Source organism: Sceloporus undulatus, chromosome 2 (assembly GCF_019175285.1).
Source record: "Sceloporus undulatus isolate JIND9_A2432 ecotype Alabama chromosome 2, SceUnd_v1.1, whole genome shotgun sequence".
Taxonomy (NCBI): domain Eukaryota; kingdom Metazoa; phylum Chordata; class Lepidosauria; order Squamata; family Phrynosomatidae; genus Sceloporus; species Sceloporus undulatus.
In genome coordinates, this window is record NC_056523.1 from 20954312 (window position 1) to 20970622 (window position 16311).

The 16311-nt window shown below is 42.3% G+C and overlaps 1 protein-coding gene and 1 long non-coding RNA gene across 7 annotated transcripts in view; one reads left to right on the top strand and one right to left on the bottom strand.

Moving 5' to 3' along the window:
• The window catches only part of LOC121924031, a 21978-nt gene extending 9124 nt beyond the window's left edge, over positions 1-12854 (top strand). Inside the window, exon 3 of the long non-coding RNA XR_006102509.1 lies at positions 12749-12854. This is a non-coding gene — a long non-coding RNA (uncharacterized LOC121924031). The remainder of the gene's footprint in view (positions 1-12748) is intronic.
• Positions 1-16133, bottom strand: part of LOC121924008 (zinc finger protein RFP-like) — a 25051-nt gene extending 8918 nt beyond the window's left edge. For 4 of the 6 annotated variants that reach the window (XM_042455054.1, XM_042455052.1, XM_042455051.1 and 1 more), the window contains exons 1-3: positions 15479-16133; positions 14118-14213; positions 12832-13062 (exon numbers count right to left, since the gene is read on the bottom strand). In XM_042455054.1, coding sequence (XP_042310988.1) covers positions 12832-13062; positions 14118-14213; positions 15479-15652 — 501 coding nt within the window. In that variant the 5' untranslated portion in view covers positions 15653-16133. The remainder of the gene's footprint in view (positions 1-12831; positions 13063-14117; positions 14214-15478) is intronic. The other 2 variants (XM_042455053.1, XM_042455056.1) reach the window with 2 other exon arrangements.
• Positions 16134-16311: the final 178 nt, after the last annotated feature.

Here is a 16311-nt window from a genome sequence, read left to right on the forward strand (position 1 = left end):
AAAAGCAAGTGGTAATAATTTGGCTGGCATCCTGGAAGAGGAGTTGCAAAACTGGAGACCAATAGATTTAGCTAGTGGCAAGAAACCGCGCAAGAGGTCCTAGGTGTGGAGCAGACATGTCGGGTTGAAAAATCAAAAATCCATGAACGCTTTGCCCTCCTCAGGGTCAATGTAGCACCCATTATCCGTTACCAATGATCCGTAACCTGTGTTATAAACTCTGGTGAAACAAGTCAATGTTTTTTTCCTGCAGCCTGTAATATAAACTAACATAGTGTGGTTCCTTGAGAGCCGGGGGTCAGAGATTATGTGGCTCTCCAGATGTGGTTGAACGTAACTCCAAGCATGGCTTATCTTTGGCTATGCTGGTCTAAAGCTGCTGGGAGTTGCAGTCCCAACACTCTGCTCCTGCAGGGCTGCATATATTCCTGGCCGCTGGCTTTAAATGGTAACACAGCCGTAAGTAATGCGACTATGGACATAGTAAAGCAGTAACAAGATAATAATATCTCAAGATGGTTAATGGGGCTGGCACACTGAAAGTGAGATCGAAATTGTAACATCCTCATCAATATCTTCCAACAGAAAAAGGCACCCTTTGAAAGAAACATCTGTCCTATGACCCCTAGCGATTGCAGTGAGGACACTACATATGGATGCCACTGTTGTCGCAAGGCACAATCTATGTTATGGCTTCTTTTGGCTCCGGCGTAAGATACAGTATGTAAAATTGTCAATGTTGAAAAACTCTGCTGGTTGGATAATACACACACCATTCATCATCTTGGCTGCTCATAGCTTGTGTTTTTCTCTTCCTTTGCTCCTTATAAAAATGTTTAATAAAATCCTATTACTGGAAATGAGGAAATAGAAGAAACTGTACTTTTGCGCCTACTGTTGCAGTTCCAGCAATGAACTGGACAAGTTCCAAATTACTTTTTTGTTACTTCTGAAGACAGAGAATCTAAGTTAAAAGAGGAAAAAAGAAACAAAAGAGGTGGGGGGCACTTGCAGAAACAAACTAGTCTATCACAAGTAAGCAACTGAAAAGAGAACAGAAATCTAGTTTTTCCAGTCACATATCTTTTTCGCCACTTCTGGTTGTGCAGAAAACCAAAAAGCAGCAACTTCTAAAGGTTCTTGCTTCAAAGTTTTCATGTTAAAATTAAAATGAATCAGTTGGGCCTCCAATCATATCCAATGATTCCTTCCTCCACAGATTCAAGCTATCCATGGTCTGCAATGACACCAGCACGCGCGCATGCGCAGCGCAGCACAGTTGACACACATACAATATTCCAAGAACGACCTTGATTTTGCCATGTTTATATAAGGGATATTTATTTACTGTCCATTGTATTTAATGGGACTCTCAACATCCCAGCTGATGTTGGTATGCCCCGGGAGGTGCCTGGAACCAAACTCTCCACTAGTACAATAATTGGCAAATAGTGTTTGCGCCAGTTGGTGGTTATAAGTAGTGTGCTGCATGCTGCACTGGCAGTCCGGACAGTGCTTTAACTGCCCTATGCTACTCAATGACTATAGACTATCCTGGGATTAGTAGTTGTGGTTATGGACAGCAGAGTTCTCTGACTTTTTGTGTATTTGGGAGTCCCAGCATGAGTGTTGGATTCATGGTTTGTAATCTGGGCTTGTGCCTGCACAACAACTGGGGTGACCCAACCCTTGGACAGTCACACTGCTCTCAGCCTCAGAGATGGCAATGGGAACCCCCATCTACAAAAACTTGCCAATAAACCTCATGAATAGAGTTGGCTTAGGGTTGCCATAAGTTGGAATATGATTTGAAGGCACACAACAACAAGAACAACAAAAACAGAGACTTCCTCGGAAAGAGTGGGAAGGCTGAGAGCTAGCTCACAAACTACAAGGATTCCAGAATTTGACAGAGCATTGAACACATGGGCAGTGTTAAAGAAGTGCCAAACGGTGATTATTGTTCTGGCAGTGCAGATACAGCCATGTGACAAATTGAACATCCACTTTTTTCTAACATTATAAGTGCAGTGTAGGTTGGGGAGCTGCTATATGTACGGTTGAGTGTCCTTGTTGAAAGCAGACGAGATTTCTTCATGTCAGAAGATTGCTTGGTTTTTTAATAGGTTGTTAATTGTGTTATGTTTAAATGGTAAGCCTCTTTGAAATCCCAGGTTTTGGGGAAAGTGGAATATAAATGAATATAATACTGACAATATTTTTATTTGGAGTTCCAGGCTGTCTGTGAGGGATTGGAGATTGGGATGGAAATTGGGTTTAAATAAAATAAATGTCCCAAATTTGCATTATAGTAAAGTACACTCTGGAATGGGCGAAAAGCAAAGCTGTGTCCATAGATTATATGTTATACAAGGTTCCTTCCTGAGACGCTATACTAGCTGCTGAATGTCCTCAGTCTGGTATTGACTGTACATTCAAACATTCAGGTTTTATATACACCTTTAAATTCTCCTCATGTCTGTTTGGCAATTGCAGTGTTTTGCAGAGGTCCAAAGAATCAAGCCTGGTCTTGCAGCTGGTGAAAAATCCCCGTATGAGTTCTGGATAACGATCCTTTTCTTGTTTCTTGGACCTGGAAGAAGATGAAAAAGAGGCTCTTCTCGCGTCACTAGGTTAAGTGTGAATGGAGTCCCCGCGATCTCTCTGGCTTTGTTTCGCGAATGAAAGATTCAGGAAGGACTCGCATGCCCGTCGCTTTGTACAGTGCGTTGGTGACTAAAAGGCCAATCCGGGATAAACGGTCCGGTTTGCTCAGAGAAGCATCAGCGGAAAGTCTTTCCTTGGGTGATGTTTCTCTGGTTGCGGATCTATACTCCACATAACCTGCTGAGAAAGTGTCGGAAAAAGCACATTGGATATATAGTCGACAAAAGAAAATATAATTATGTATTGAATGTATTTTGAAAGTAACATGACACCAAAAGTTTAGTTGAATTGTCACACGGTGTTTGTGAGTAATGTAATTAGAAGGTCCTGAAAGCCAAGGACGTATGAGGGCAAATGACAAAGTAAAAGGGGCAATTGGATATCACCTAGAGCCAGTGAGTGACAGTAATGTATGGAGTGCAGTGTGAGGGCTAGATTGAGCAAAGTATGGTATGTCAATCATAATGTATGTACAAGCCCAGAAGGGGGAGCAACTGTATAATGAATAAGAGGACAAGTCTATATAGCCATAAAATGTAGGGCAATACTTTGTGTGGGGAGAGAGAGAGTATAGTAGTTGGTAAGAGGAGTATAGTAGTGTGGTATGGGGATATAGTAGTGTGATTGTGTGAATATGGAATTGTTTTGTGCATAGTGTATATAGTAAGAATAAAAGTAGATCGATTTAAATACAGAAGACGATACTGTGTTGACTGGTGTCTTAGAGCTAACAAGACCAGCAGACTGCAAGAAGATTAAAAGACATCTTCAGGCCAATACCAGAGCTACTGGTCAAATGGTTGGTCGTCCGCGGACCAGGGTGGTGAAGGTGAAACCAGGGAAAGCTGCAACTCCCATCAGCCATAACAAGGGTTTATGGCCCAGACCAGTTAACTGGAACACCCACATCCACAGAAGCTGAACTTCCTGGAAAGAAAGAAAGTTTGGGACGACCGATCAGACAAGCTGTGTACGCTGCACTGGTAAGCTCGTGAGTGAAGTTGTGTTGGTGGTTTTGTTGGAAAGCCCGATACGAGGCAAGCTGTGGCAACGCAGAAGGACTATTGCCAAATTGAGTCACGCACAGTAAGATGGAAGTGTTTAATTTGCAGTTAACTCCCACATTACTCACCTGGAAAGTTTTTAATGCCAGTCCTACTGATTAAAGAAGGTTTATGGGCTACAGTCGAGACGGGGCTAGCAGCCCATGCAATGCGCCGCCAAAGAAAGAGATAGCAAGGCAAGCATGTTTTGTAGTTGAATCGCTCGAGGAGGACATAATAACTATGTTAGAGGTAGGGCTCCGCAAAAGAGGTTTGGGAGACTCTTGAAAGGCGACAAACGCCAACTACGCTTTTTGCCAAAATGTGTTGGTCTAAAAGATCTATAGACAAAAGCGATGACTAAGGGACAGTGGTGTAATTGAGCATTTAAAGAAAGCAAAACCTGTTTGTGAGGCCAGAATAAGAGTTGTCCAAATAAGAAGCAAAGAACAGCAATGTTATCATCCGACCTATAGAGGCTGAGAAGTTCATGGGATCATCAAGAGCAGTCGTCAGAATCTGCCTGAGACTGAACTAAGCAGAACTTAATAGTGCAAAGAATTTTGGAGGAAAATCAGAGAAAGGTGTCCGGAAAAGAAGACTCACAGAAATCGCACCAGACTTGCACCGCTCCTGAGTTAGAGAGAACACCAATCAGCAGCTCCCGCGAGAGAAAAACGAAGTTGTTTACCATACCATATGTGGAAGGCAGGTACATTTGCAAGAAACTGGTCAACAATTGGCTGCGGAACGTACAAACAGAGAGATAACAACTGCAGACGCGGAACTTTCCAACAACACATACGAACAAGCGACATTTGTCAGGGGCATTTCAACAAAGGAACCGTGCCACAATATAAAAGAGAACATAGAAAATATTCTTAAATGGTTTAATAGATGCTGGTGCAACTAGTATATTTGTAAATTGACATTGAGTTAATTTGGAAATGTAAGTCTGCCAATATTATGCAGTAAGTTCTACTAATGCAATGAAGTAAGTTCAGTTAGAAGAATGGATCTGTTTACATTCCGGGGTTAAAACAGAGTTTTAAAAGGTGCTACTGTGAGAGAGTTTGGAAAACAATTTAGTATCAGTCAGGAGATTAACAGACCAGGGACTACAACTGTAATTTTGGAAAAGAACCTTTGCAAGATAAAAGTTAAATGGGTGAGCTTTGCGGATAGGGCTAAAGAAAGATAAGCTTGCTTTCCTAGAGGAAAGTCTTGATAATTACAAATTAGAAAATGTAAAACAATGTTGATAATTTTCCGTTACACAATGATTGATACATGAGTTACATAAAAATTTGGCCATGCAAGCTTTAAATGCTTAAAGAAACCTAATCAGTTGTGCCCTGCAACTGAGAGTGGCGGACATGTAAAATCATTTGGATTGTACCAATTTGTAGTCAAGTGGAAATTAAGTCATATCGTAGGCAAAAAAGACAAAAAAGTGCACAAGAACGCTTTGAATTTTTGTACATGCTGACGTTGCCCAAGCAATTGTTTATCATAAGGAAGGATGCAAGGTATTATTTGATTGGTAAGTGTGGACAGATACACTAATTTACATTTGTCAGAATACTGAAAAATAAGTCAGAAGCTGGGCAAGCTTAAAATCTGGGATAAGAAGGGTTGAAAAGAAAATTTGATATGCAGAGTAGACAAATTATAACTGAGAGAGGAGGGGAATTTGTTATCTAATGAATTGTTTTATTGGGTTCCAAAAGGTTGGCATAAACACAACACACAAATCCTGCATGTCCTACGAGTGAGGAGGGGCTTGCAGAGAGAAAGAGCAGAAATCAAAAGTTAAAACATCTTGTAGGATTGGCTGACGACGCGGGTGTAAGTGATAATTTTTGGGGTGAAGGCTGTTTTGACAGCGAGTACACATTCCAATAGGCTCTATTCATTCAGGAATAGATGATATTCCTTATAGAGTTCTATAATGGTAGAATTCCTAATTTTTAAATACCCTAAGATCGTTGGTTCAATATGCATAGGGACCAACCCTGCATGCTTTAGAAACAAAAGTGAACCCAAGAGTAGAAGATGATGTTTTTGGGGTATTCCTGGAAACAGTATAACAAAAATTCTATTTGGGGGGAGGAAAAGAAGGTGAGACATTCAAGATCGCCAATTTTGAAAGATATGCTGGTTGGGAAAAACGCCATGCAAATAAGGAAGTGTTTTGTGAAGTAGGCAACTCAAGTGAGGCAGAGACTCAGACCAAAGCCCAAGCATCTCCAGGAAATGGAGGGGTTTAGTAAAACAGAAGAACCATACACTAGTAGCAGTGAGAGTATCCTCAGATAGTGGAAATGTCCAGAACCAAAAACCACAACGCATGACAGAGGACAAGATTCAGTAAGAAAGCACAACGTCCAGTGTAGAAAGATAGGAAGAAGAGGCAGAACAACGAGTTAGGTAGCCTAGACGGAGTCAAAGACTTAAGATCGCCGCAGATTTGTGGTGACGCATGAATGCAAAAAGCTTGTTTTAGGTTTTGAAGAACCAGAAAGTTTTCGGAGATGAAAATTTTCCTAGAGAGGAACAGTAAAAGGGTGTGAAGCAATGGAGGTTTGATTGATTGCTAGAAGGAAAGATGTTTTTGAAATAGTAGAAAGACCCAAGGATAGAAAAGTCATTGGCTGCAGTGGGTTTATAAAAGGAAAGACATGCATGATGGTAGTGTGATATAAGGCAAGGGTTGGTAGCAAAAGAAGGCGTTTTCGTTCACGAAGGAACAGTTTGAAAATTATGACAGAAACTTTTTCTCCAAACCGCAAAAGCAAGAGTTTAAGAATTATTAGCAGTTGCAAAAGAGAGACCTGATAGTGAAGCATTTTGATTTTGAGACAGCTATTTAAATGCAAATTTAGAAGAAGAGATTTTCCATGGGAGGCAACGCTCAAGGTTTTGGAATAGGTGGTAGTCCAGAAGGTAGATACAGTTGAGGAAACATGTACGGTCCTCAGCAAAGGTGCCAAGACTTTGGAATTTAATGCATCAATGAGAATTGGAGAAGTTAGGTTACAAGAGAAGGTGGTTGCAGATGCGTGTGTATACACAAAAAGGAGATGTAATTTTGTTGATCCTAATGTGGACGAGTTGTGCGTTGCAGCCCAATCAACGAAAGAAATTGCGTTGGTGACACACTGCATTGTCACCCTCCCTTTGTGTTGCCCGCTTTGGGTCTGTTCCGTCTTATGTTTAGGGCTCAATGTCGAAGGCCTGCCGCCGGACCATTGTTTGCTGCGTCACAGCCCGCCACTTGCACCGGTTCGTTGAGCACTGTTGTTTCCCGCGTGCACGGGTTGTGCACCCTCCGATCCGCCCCGTGTTTTGTGTCAGCGGCCGTTACAAAGAGGGTTTGAGATAACAGATTGTTTAGACGTGTTGTTGGATCTTTAACAGTTTATTTTCTAGCCATAAAACCAGACCAACAGCTCATCCTACCCGTTCACTGTTTTGGGCAGCACGCGTGCCGCCCCCGAGAAGTGAGGAGTGGACAACAGTGAAACATTTGATGAGGTATCTGAAGGAACCATGACAAGAAGTTGATATTAGAAAAAGCAATGCTGGATGTTGGAATGTTATGTAGATAGTTTCATGTGGCGTCGGAATCAGGAGACAAAGTCAGTGGCTGGAATGATATAGATACAGCGAAAGTCCGCATTGGGTGGATAAGTAGAAAACAGACAAACGTAGCATTGAGCAAGTAGGGAGGAAGAGGCCGAGTCGCAGCTTTGAATGAAATCGCAAAGGAGGTTACAGGGGATTGAAAAATTATTGATGTTTGAATGAAAACTTTAAAATTCCGGTAGAAATTCATGAAGATTCGGCAGTCCTGTATAAAAAGCAATGGCAGAACAAAAGTCTGAAAAACAGAACGAAGTACGTAGGTGTAAGATACCAGAAACGTAAAGAAAGGGTCCAGAAAGGAGAAATAGAGTTAAAGTACATAGAGACACAACAAAACATAGCAAGACATTTTTCAAGGCTTTAACAGTTGAAAAAAACACAGAGATTGTCTCAGTTGATTGAATGACAATATAATTCACAATCAAGGTTCTAGTTCGGAGGGAGTGGCAGGAAAAGCCACATGGGATAGATAGTCACAAGAAATATAATAAGTATATGAATGGAGTGGAAAGAAAATGACACAGCAAAGTTTTGAATTGTCACCAGGTGTGGTGATAATGTATTAAAGGGTCCTGAAAGCCAGACTATGAAGGCATGACAAAGTAAAAGGTGCAAATTGATATCACCTAGAGTCATTGAAGTGGACAGTAATGTATGATGCAAGGTGAGGCGAGATTGGCCAATAGGGTAATCGTCAATCAGAATGGAGTAAACTCCCACAAGGTTGGCAAACTTGATAATGAAAGGAAGACGAAATGCTATATACGCATAAGGTGGCAATACTTTTTGTGGTATAGAGGAGTAATAGTAGTGGTGGTATAGAGGAGTATAGTAGTGTGGGGATTGAGGAGTATAGTAGTGTGAGTTTGTGAGTAGTGAATTGTTGTTTGTGCATAAGGGGATATAGTAGAATAAAAGTAATCTTTTATTTAAGAGACGACTGGTGTTGACTGGTGTCTTGAGAGCTGAACAAGAAACCACAAGAAAAAAAACGGCAGAGAAGCTTACAAAAGACATCTTCAGCAAGACTACGAGCTACGGGTCAAACTGGGTGTTTTCCGCTGACCAGGGTGTGAGAGTGAAACCAGGAGAAGAGCTGCAACTCCAGCATCCCTAACAGAAAAGAACACAAGGTCCTCTGCACATATCGTTAATGACATGTTTTGGCCTACAGATTGTCCCCTATACAGCTAGGAGTGAAGAAGGTATCAAATCACCTTTTCACAAGTCATTTCTTCATTTCCTAGAAAAACAGAAGAGAAAGAGAAAACAGTTCCAGCATTGCATAGTCCAAGGTTAGGGAACCGTAACAAACAAATTTGCACTGCAGTGTGTTCCTCCTGTTCACGGTTTCCAGCAATTCCTTCTCTGTCTCCCAAGTTTATCTGCTTCTGCGCCGTCAAAAAAACCCATGCATCCTGTGGTTAAGCTGGGGCCATTCACATTACCATTTTACAAAACACAGCCGTTTTTTCTGAAATCACCTAATCTTCCATGTTGAAGTTAGCATCATTGGGCCCCGTCCAATCTGTCACACATCCATAGTCGAGGTTTGCACAAGGAAATTGCCGCCCCTTACCCCGGGGTTATCCAAATACGGGCTATAAAATCCATCTTTTTCCCAAAGACCTGGGTTCAGCGAAATTATGACGCGAAATATGAACTTGCCCTCGATCATGTTCGGGGCAAATTCAGGGAAGGATTAGGGTCGGAGGGCAAGCAGAGGTCAGAGCATTCCCTCCCCTCATCTGAGGGGAGGGGGAGGAAAGAGCCGAAGGACTGGAGGCTGAGAGGAGGCAAAAGGCAAAATCAGTGTGACTTTTGGGCTGCAAAAGGCTGTAAGAGGGAGGGGGGAGTGGAGAAAGTGATGATAGTGGAGGAGGAGGAGGAGGAGGGAGCCGTGGGAAGAAGGGAGCCATGGAGGGCATTCTCTAACGGAGCAGGAGGAGGAGGATGAAGGAGCCAGGGCAGCTTGGGAGGGGAAGGTCGGAAGGAAAGAGGAGGAGGAGGATTGCCCAGGGAAATAGGGCTGTGGGGCCAAGCTGGGGGATGTAGGGAAATGGATGCAGCAGAAGCAGCCACTTTTGACAATTTATGCGCATGATTTTTTGGGTGCTTGCTTGTTGTACTTTCATTTCCTCTTGCTCCTGGAACTTAAGAGCTATTCTTATTATATATTATTATTATATTATTAGTGTTTAAGTGGCGCTACAGTCAGAATGCCTGCGCTGCTTTCCCTTTTATTTCCCAATTGATTCCATGGGTCAGTGGAAACTGGACAGGTCACTCTCGCTCCGCTCAGTGGAAAAGGCGAATGGGCAAAGCTCCCTAGCAGGAAGGAAAGGGTCAGTTCAGGTCAGTGTCAAAGGCAGGGACGACGGCGCTCCCTTCAGCCCCCCCCTTTTTATTTTTTAATATTTTGGCAAAAGTGCATGTCTTGGCAATATATAGATATAGATACAGTGGTGCTCGGGTTAGCGAAATTAATTCGTTCCGGCGGACGCTTCGTAACCCGAAAGGCCTGTAAGCCGATTGCATAGGCGGCTAAGGGGAAAGCCGGTGTTTCGTGGAAAGCGAAAAAAGCACCAGAAATTTTCTCGGATCCCGAAAAAACTCGTGAACCCGGACAGTGATTCTATGGGATTTTTTGTATCCCGAAAATTTCGTAACTGGGTAGTTCGTATCCGAGGTCCACGGGTATATAGATAGATGGTGAGCTAGCAACCGGTCATTTCAGGGCGGTGGGGGGCGAGAGAAGACAGCCTTTCCTATCCATCGGGACTTTTCCCTTTGATTGTGTTTTTTTTTTTATTTTTTTCTGTCTATGCGTTTATTCTTTCTTGGAATTCTGCTGGATTGCGAGAATGTTCCAATTGAATGTAAGTTGCAATTGGCCAATTGATACGCTTTGCTAGGGCAGGCTATTATTTCCTTTGGATGATTGTGGATGAATGTTACCAATTGATGTATGTTCTCTTTCCTATGTAAATTGAAAAATTGATACGTTTGTAGGAATCCAGGGGTAGCCTAGGAGAGCAAAAAAATGCATCCTTTCTGGCATTCGAGGTGAGGAATTATATTATTTTGATATTATTATTATTATTATTATTATATTATTACCTGTGTATGAGGCTTCTGGGGTGGCAAGGAGTGGGGGTACTGGTGCATTAGCTTGCATTTGGGGTTGAAAATGGGGCCAAGGGCAGATCATAACCTACAACACTGATCCAAATGCCCACAACACACCACCCCAGTGGTTTTAAATTTGAAGGTGTTGGTCCTTTAAAAAAAAGGAGGGGTGGAAAGCCCTTTGATTTCCTATCAGTGCTGGAAACTCACCTATGACATGGCAGAACTAACTTGATGACAGCCAGGCACCTCACCTTAAACTCAAATTCTCCAAGAGGGCATTCCTGTTAAAATGCCCCTGATTCATAGTCAGCATTGCTTCCAGAGAGATTTGGGGAGCCCCCCCCCCCCCCCGAATTTGCCAGTTCCTTTGGGCAATGCCACCAATGTGATGAGCGATGGCTGCATCGACGCGAAATAATCAAATGACACCACTTGATTTTGAAATGGCTCCATGCTATGGATCCGGGAGTTTTGACTTAGCTGCGGAGTTGGTGCTAGGAGGGTTACGATAAGGGTTCGTACCGAGCTTCGCAGTGAAAACCTGGGCTATGGGGAGCGCGAGGGAAATGGGAGACTCGTCGAAACGTGTGGAGTTTTTGAGGTTTTCGTAACCGGAAATTTCTAAGGCGGGCATCGTTAGGGACCAGTATAGTCCCCAAAATTGTATAGCATGGGCCATGACAATAAAGGTGTCAACTGGATTAATTTGCAGTGGGATGCCGCCACAGGCTGAATATGTCTAGATTCTACTGCAATACAGTTCAGTTAGATTCGTAACTGAATTCTGTATTAAATACGGGGGGAAAGTTACATTTTTATTACAATTTATTTATATGCGAAAAGCGGCAGTTTGACCAGCTTTAATGCCATGGTCAGTATATGTAATCTGGGATTTGGCGTTTGTTGTGACAGGGTTTTTGGACAAGAGGTTAAAATCTCACAAACTACAAACCCAGATTCATAGCATTGAGCAGACAGTTAAGGTGGTATCACCGTATTAATTCTATAGTGCAGATGCGCCTAGCTGTGTTTGGGGGGAGGGAGAAGATCCATTGTGTCCTGCGAGGAAAGTGTTTTGTACATCTTGAAATTTATGTTCATCTGCAAGCCTGCTCATATCCCTCCTGTTTTCATAGATGACTCTTTTTGGTAATTAGGGTCTACTCTTTCAAGACCCAGTTTCGTTTCTGCCAATTTCATCAGGTGATCCTAACTACTGAACCATGGAAGGAGGAGTCAAATTTTCAACAAAGTGCAAGCCATATATCCAGCAGCAAAATCCTCTGTGCCCACCCATATCATTTATTGCTTAACCAGAGCCTGGGAAGTGTGTCTTGGGTTAGGGAATTCTTGGAACTCTAGTGCAAAAATGGCTTTCCCAAGCTCTATTCTTGCATTATTTCTTGCCATTACCATACTCTCTCCCTTGTACTTAGCTTCAAAGCCTCAACCACTGGTAGAGGGTAGCATCCATGTCGGGTGGCACACTGAAATCACTCCCATAGTTCACAAACTTTGATAGCTCCTTAAAAGTTCAGACTAAAACTCAGAGTGGATTTCTTGGGCCTCATTGGTGTGGAAGCCACCAGGCTCCCTTTTCTGCCTCCTTAGCCCCATTACAGGATTTTCAGTCCACCTACAGTGGTGCCTCGGGTTAGAAAATAATTCGTGTCCGCGGCGCTTCGTACCGGAAAAGCCTGCGTAGCGAAAACCCATAGTCGGCTAATGGGAAAAGCGCGGCTGAGGCCGGGCTCCATTGTAAAATAGCGCCGGAGTTTTTTCGTAACCCGAAAAAAACTTTCGTCCCGAAAATAATCCCTAGGGGGATTTTTCGATCCCGAAATTCGACCTGGGTTTTTCGTATCCGAGGTACCACGGTAGTTCATTTCGCATGAATTTTATGTTACCCACAAAATTCAGCTAATAAAAGGATCATAGTTCCAAAGTGTGGCTGGGTCATTGCCCCCATCTCCTCTTTCCATTTTTGGCTAATCGGACAACACAGGGCTAGCTCTTTGAAAAATTAGAGAGGGACTATTGGTAGTGGTGCCAAAGGGTTGTGGGTCCTCAAAGTGTTTTGGACTCCAACTCCCAGAAGCCCCGACAATTGGCCAACTGTCGGAAGGCGTGAGCGAAAGGGTCCAAAACTCTGGGTGATCAAACTTTGGGAATCCTTGTATAGTGTTCAGCCATTGAGGAAGTAGATAAGTCTACGAAAGTTCAAGATACCAACTTCTCTCTTTCAATTAATCTCAAAGGTGCTGCAAGATCCCTCTGCATACTGATGTTCCAGACTAACATGGCTATGTCACTGAATTTTATAGTATCTCAAAGTTGTTACTTGCAAAAATGTTGACTCTGGCTGCCACCATCTTCCTTCTGCCTTCTCAATGAAGCTGTCCAGGCATGCAATGTCCTCTGAAAGACAGGTAGCATCTGATTCCCTTTGCTCTTCAGCTGCCACTTGCAGCGATTCCCACTGCTCCAGCAATAACTGCTTCTGTTCCTCAAGAAACTGGTGAGCCTGTTTAAAGACACATGCCATTCTCTGCATCTCGGATGTTATCGTTTCCTGCGACAGACAAGATTCCCAAGGATGGTAATGTTTGCTTGCTATTATAATCTGCATTTATTTGTTTATTTATTGAATTTGCACCCCACCTTTCTCCTGGAATGGGATCCGGGGGGGGGCATTGTTATTGTTAGGTGCCTTCAAGTCAGATTCAACTTATGGCAGTGATTCCCAAACATTGGTCCTCCAAGTGTTTTGAATGCTTTTACTGAGAGTTCCTGCATGGCAGGGTGTTGGACTGAATAGTCCTTGTGGTCTCTTCCACCTCTGATTCTAAATATTTTGAGTTTCTTCTTCTTCTTCTTCTTCTTAATATTATTATTATACTTATTATTATTTCATGAGTATGTTGCCTTTCTCCTTGGCGGGACTCAAGGCAACTCACAGACAAAACATTTAAAATCTCAGTAAAATTACAAACAATTACAATTAACTTCAACTCCCAGAAGTCCCAGCCATCTTAGCCAACGGCCTGAAATTCTGGGAGATGAAGTCCAAAACACCTGGAGGACCAAAGTTTGGGAACCACTGACTTATGGCAACCCTATGAATGAGAGTCCTCCAAGTCATCATCATTTAAAAACAAGATTAAGTTCCAATCTTATTTTCCAAACGTTAAAAAAAATTAAATAACAGTATTTTCTTTTTAAAGAATGGTTAAAAACTGTAAAAATTAAAAATACATAATTGCAAATAATTTATAAGAAATACGACACAGCACATCACTTCCCATGTACTGCTGTGCTACATAATTTAAATCTCAAAGGCTTGCCTGAATAGAATGGTCTTCAAAGAAGTATATCAAAGAGGAGGCCAGCTTTCTTATGGAATGGAGTTTCATAGCCTTGGAGAAGCAATAGAGAAGGCTTTCTCTCATGTCCTCAGCAAATATGCTTGTGGGACTGACAGAAAGCCCCTCTTTGCAGAGCTTAAATTTGAATGATGGTACCCAAAATCTTCCAGCTGTCTGGGGGATTCTGGGAGTTATAGTCCAACTCGTTCTGATTACTGAATTGTTTCCCTCCCCAGCCTGCCCCTATTTAGAAATGACCTACCAGAGATTGTTTATTCCTTGCTGCGCGCATTGCTTTCAGTTCAAGGACTCTTTCTTTTTCCATCTTCAGAGACTCCACCAGATCTTGGATTTTTTTCTAAACAGAGAGGAAGTCTGAATTATCAGCAGAGCTCAGAAAAATTATTTGTAGACTACATTATCAGTCCAAAAAGTAATAGTCCCTTGCTACAGATTCTGTCTGACAAGAATACTCAAATGGTCCTCACCATCCCATGACATGATGCACGAATAGAGCGTGTGCCAGAGCATACACATATACATTCGTGCTTGCATACATAGGGAGCACACTAACTGGATTCAAGATATACAGTGTGCTCTAAACTCAAAGGAAATTTACATTTCACCAGTGAAAATGCTCCAAGTTCTAATCACAGAGTGCAAAAGTCCAAGTGTCTGCCAACATAGGAAATCTTATAAATACTACAGCATGATTGCATTCAGGATGACACTGGATTATACTTCCAATTTAAGTCGTGTGATATTGTCCAAGGCCAAAGAATCTACAAAATTATGTTATGCATAACTGTTTTGGCTCAGACTAAAGGCTGGATGGAAGAGAGAATAGAGGGAAGTTTGTGCTTCCTGCACCCTTACCTTTCACCAGGGGATGGTTCCCTTTTTAATAAGAGTTAAAGTATAGTATTTACATTGACCCGTGGATAAGTCAACCTAGGTTTTGGGCTCAAATTTTTGACTAAAATTTCTAGACTTATACATGAATATATACAGTATACCAATTAAAAGGTCATGATTCTAAATTGTCTGAGTAGGCCTGCCAGAAAAGATGTGTCTTTAATGTTGTTTTAAATCCATTGCTGTCAGCTTTTTCAGCTGTCTCTTCCAGCAAGTCATTATTATTATTATTATTATTAAGCTTTATTTATATAGCGCTGTAAATTTACACAGCACTGTACATAAAATCATTTAATTAGACGGTTCCCTGCCTTCATGCTTACAATCTAAGAAGACACAACACAAAAGGAGAAGGGAATGGTTGAGGGGAAGGGGATCAGGTCCAGCATTCTTCTCTCCCTCTGAGGCCTGGACCAAGGCAGATGGACAGACTGAGGGCTCTGTATCTTAAGGATAGGCCTGATGGCATTGGCCATCATTACACCTGGATACCCTTGAATATTAAAATCTTCCACCTATTTAAAAGTTGAATTGCCTCTCCAGGAAGCCTTTCCAGAAGATGCAATTCATTTATATTATTTTATACCCCAAAAGGGTTAGTTGGACCATTATGGAGTACTGAAAGGCTCAAGTTGGGAGCACATCACTCACCCACAGGATACATGTTGCCTCCCTTCCAACATTAGGGAATCCAACCTTTCCACTTACATTGTAATCCTGAGTGGCCTCCTCTATGGGAAGCACCATGTGGCCCTGGTGCTTTTTCGATCTGTCACACACCACACAGATGGGTGTTTGATCGTCTTTGCAGAAGAGCTTCAGAGGCTCCTGGTGGCTCTGGCAAATCCTTTCCTCTCCTCTGCCTTCCTCTTTGACCTTCATCTTCTGCTCTGGGACTCTTTTGGCAATGTTCTTCAGCTCCCTGCTTGCTTTCAAGACTTAAACTCTGGTGGGGGTTTCTCCACACAGAAGATGGCAATGGGTTTTTTCTCTTCCCAAGCTCACAGTGTTTGGTGAAGCAAGCCTGGCAGAAGTTGTATAGAGGGCCTGGGGACCTGAAACACTCCACACAGGTGGCACAAGCAAGCTTTCCTCCAGGTTTTACTGTTGCCTTCTCTGTAGACTTGATGGGATCTCAGCCATGAATGCGCTGTTTCCTTTTCTGCTGTATTCTTACATGCTCAAGGGAAAGGGTGTTGCCTTTTCTAACTTCCTTTCCCCTAAACAAACACAATGATTTCCCCCCCTTGTTTCCAAAACTCACACAAGCTGAAATCGACATATTTTCATACATAAAGAATGAGGCTTTGAACAGAATGCACAAAAATGCACGTCTCCATATGCAGGAGAGTCATCTAAACAGTTTTCTAAACAGTTAATCTCAGGAAACAAGTTCTGACTTGCAAGTGTATTTGTGTGTGACAACTGGCTTTTTAAAACAAAACTATTATCAACAAACATGTTGCCAGGAGTACAAACTAACCATGACAAGTGAAGAGAAGCCAAACTGGTGATTCATACTTGATACTGGTGCTGATATG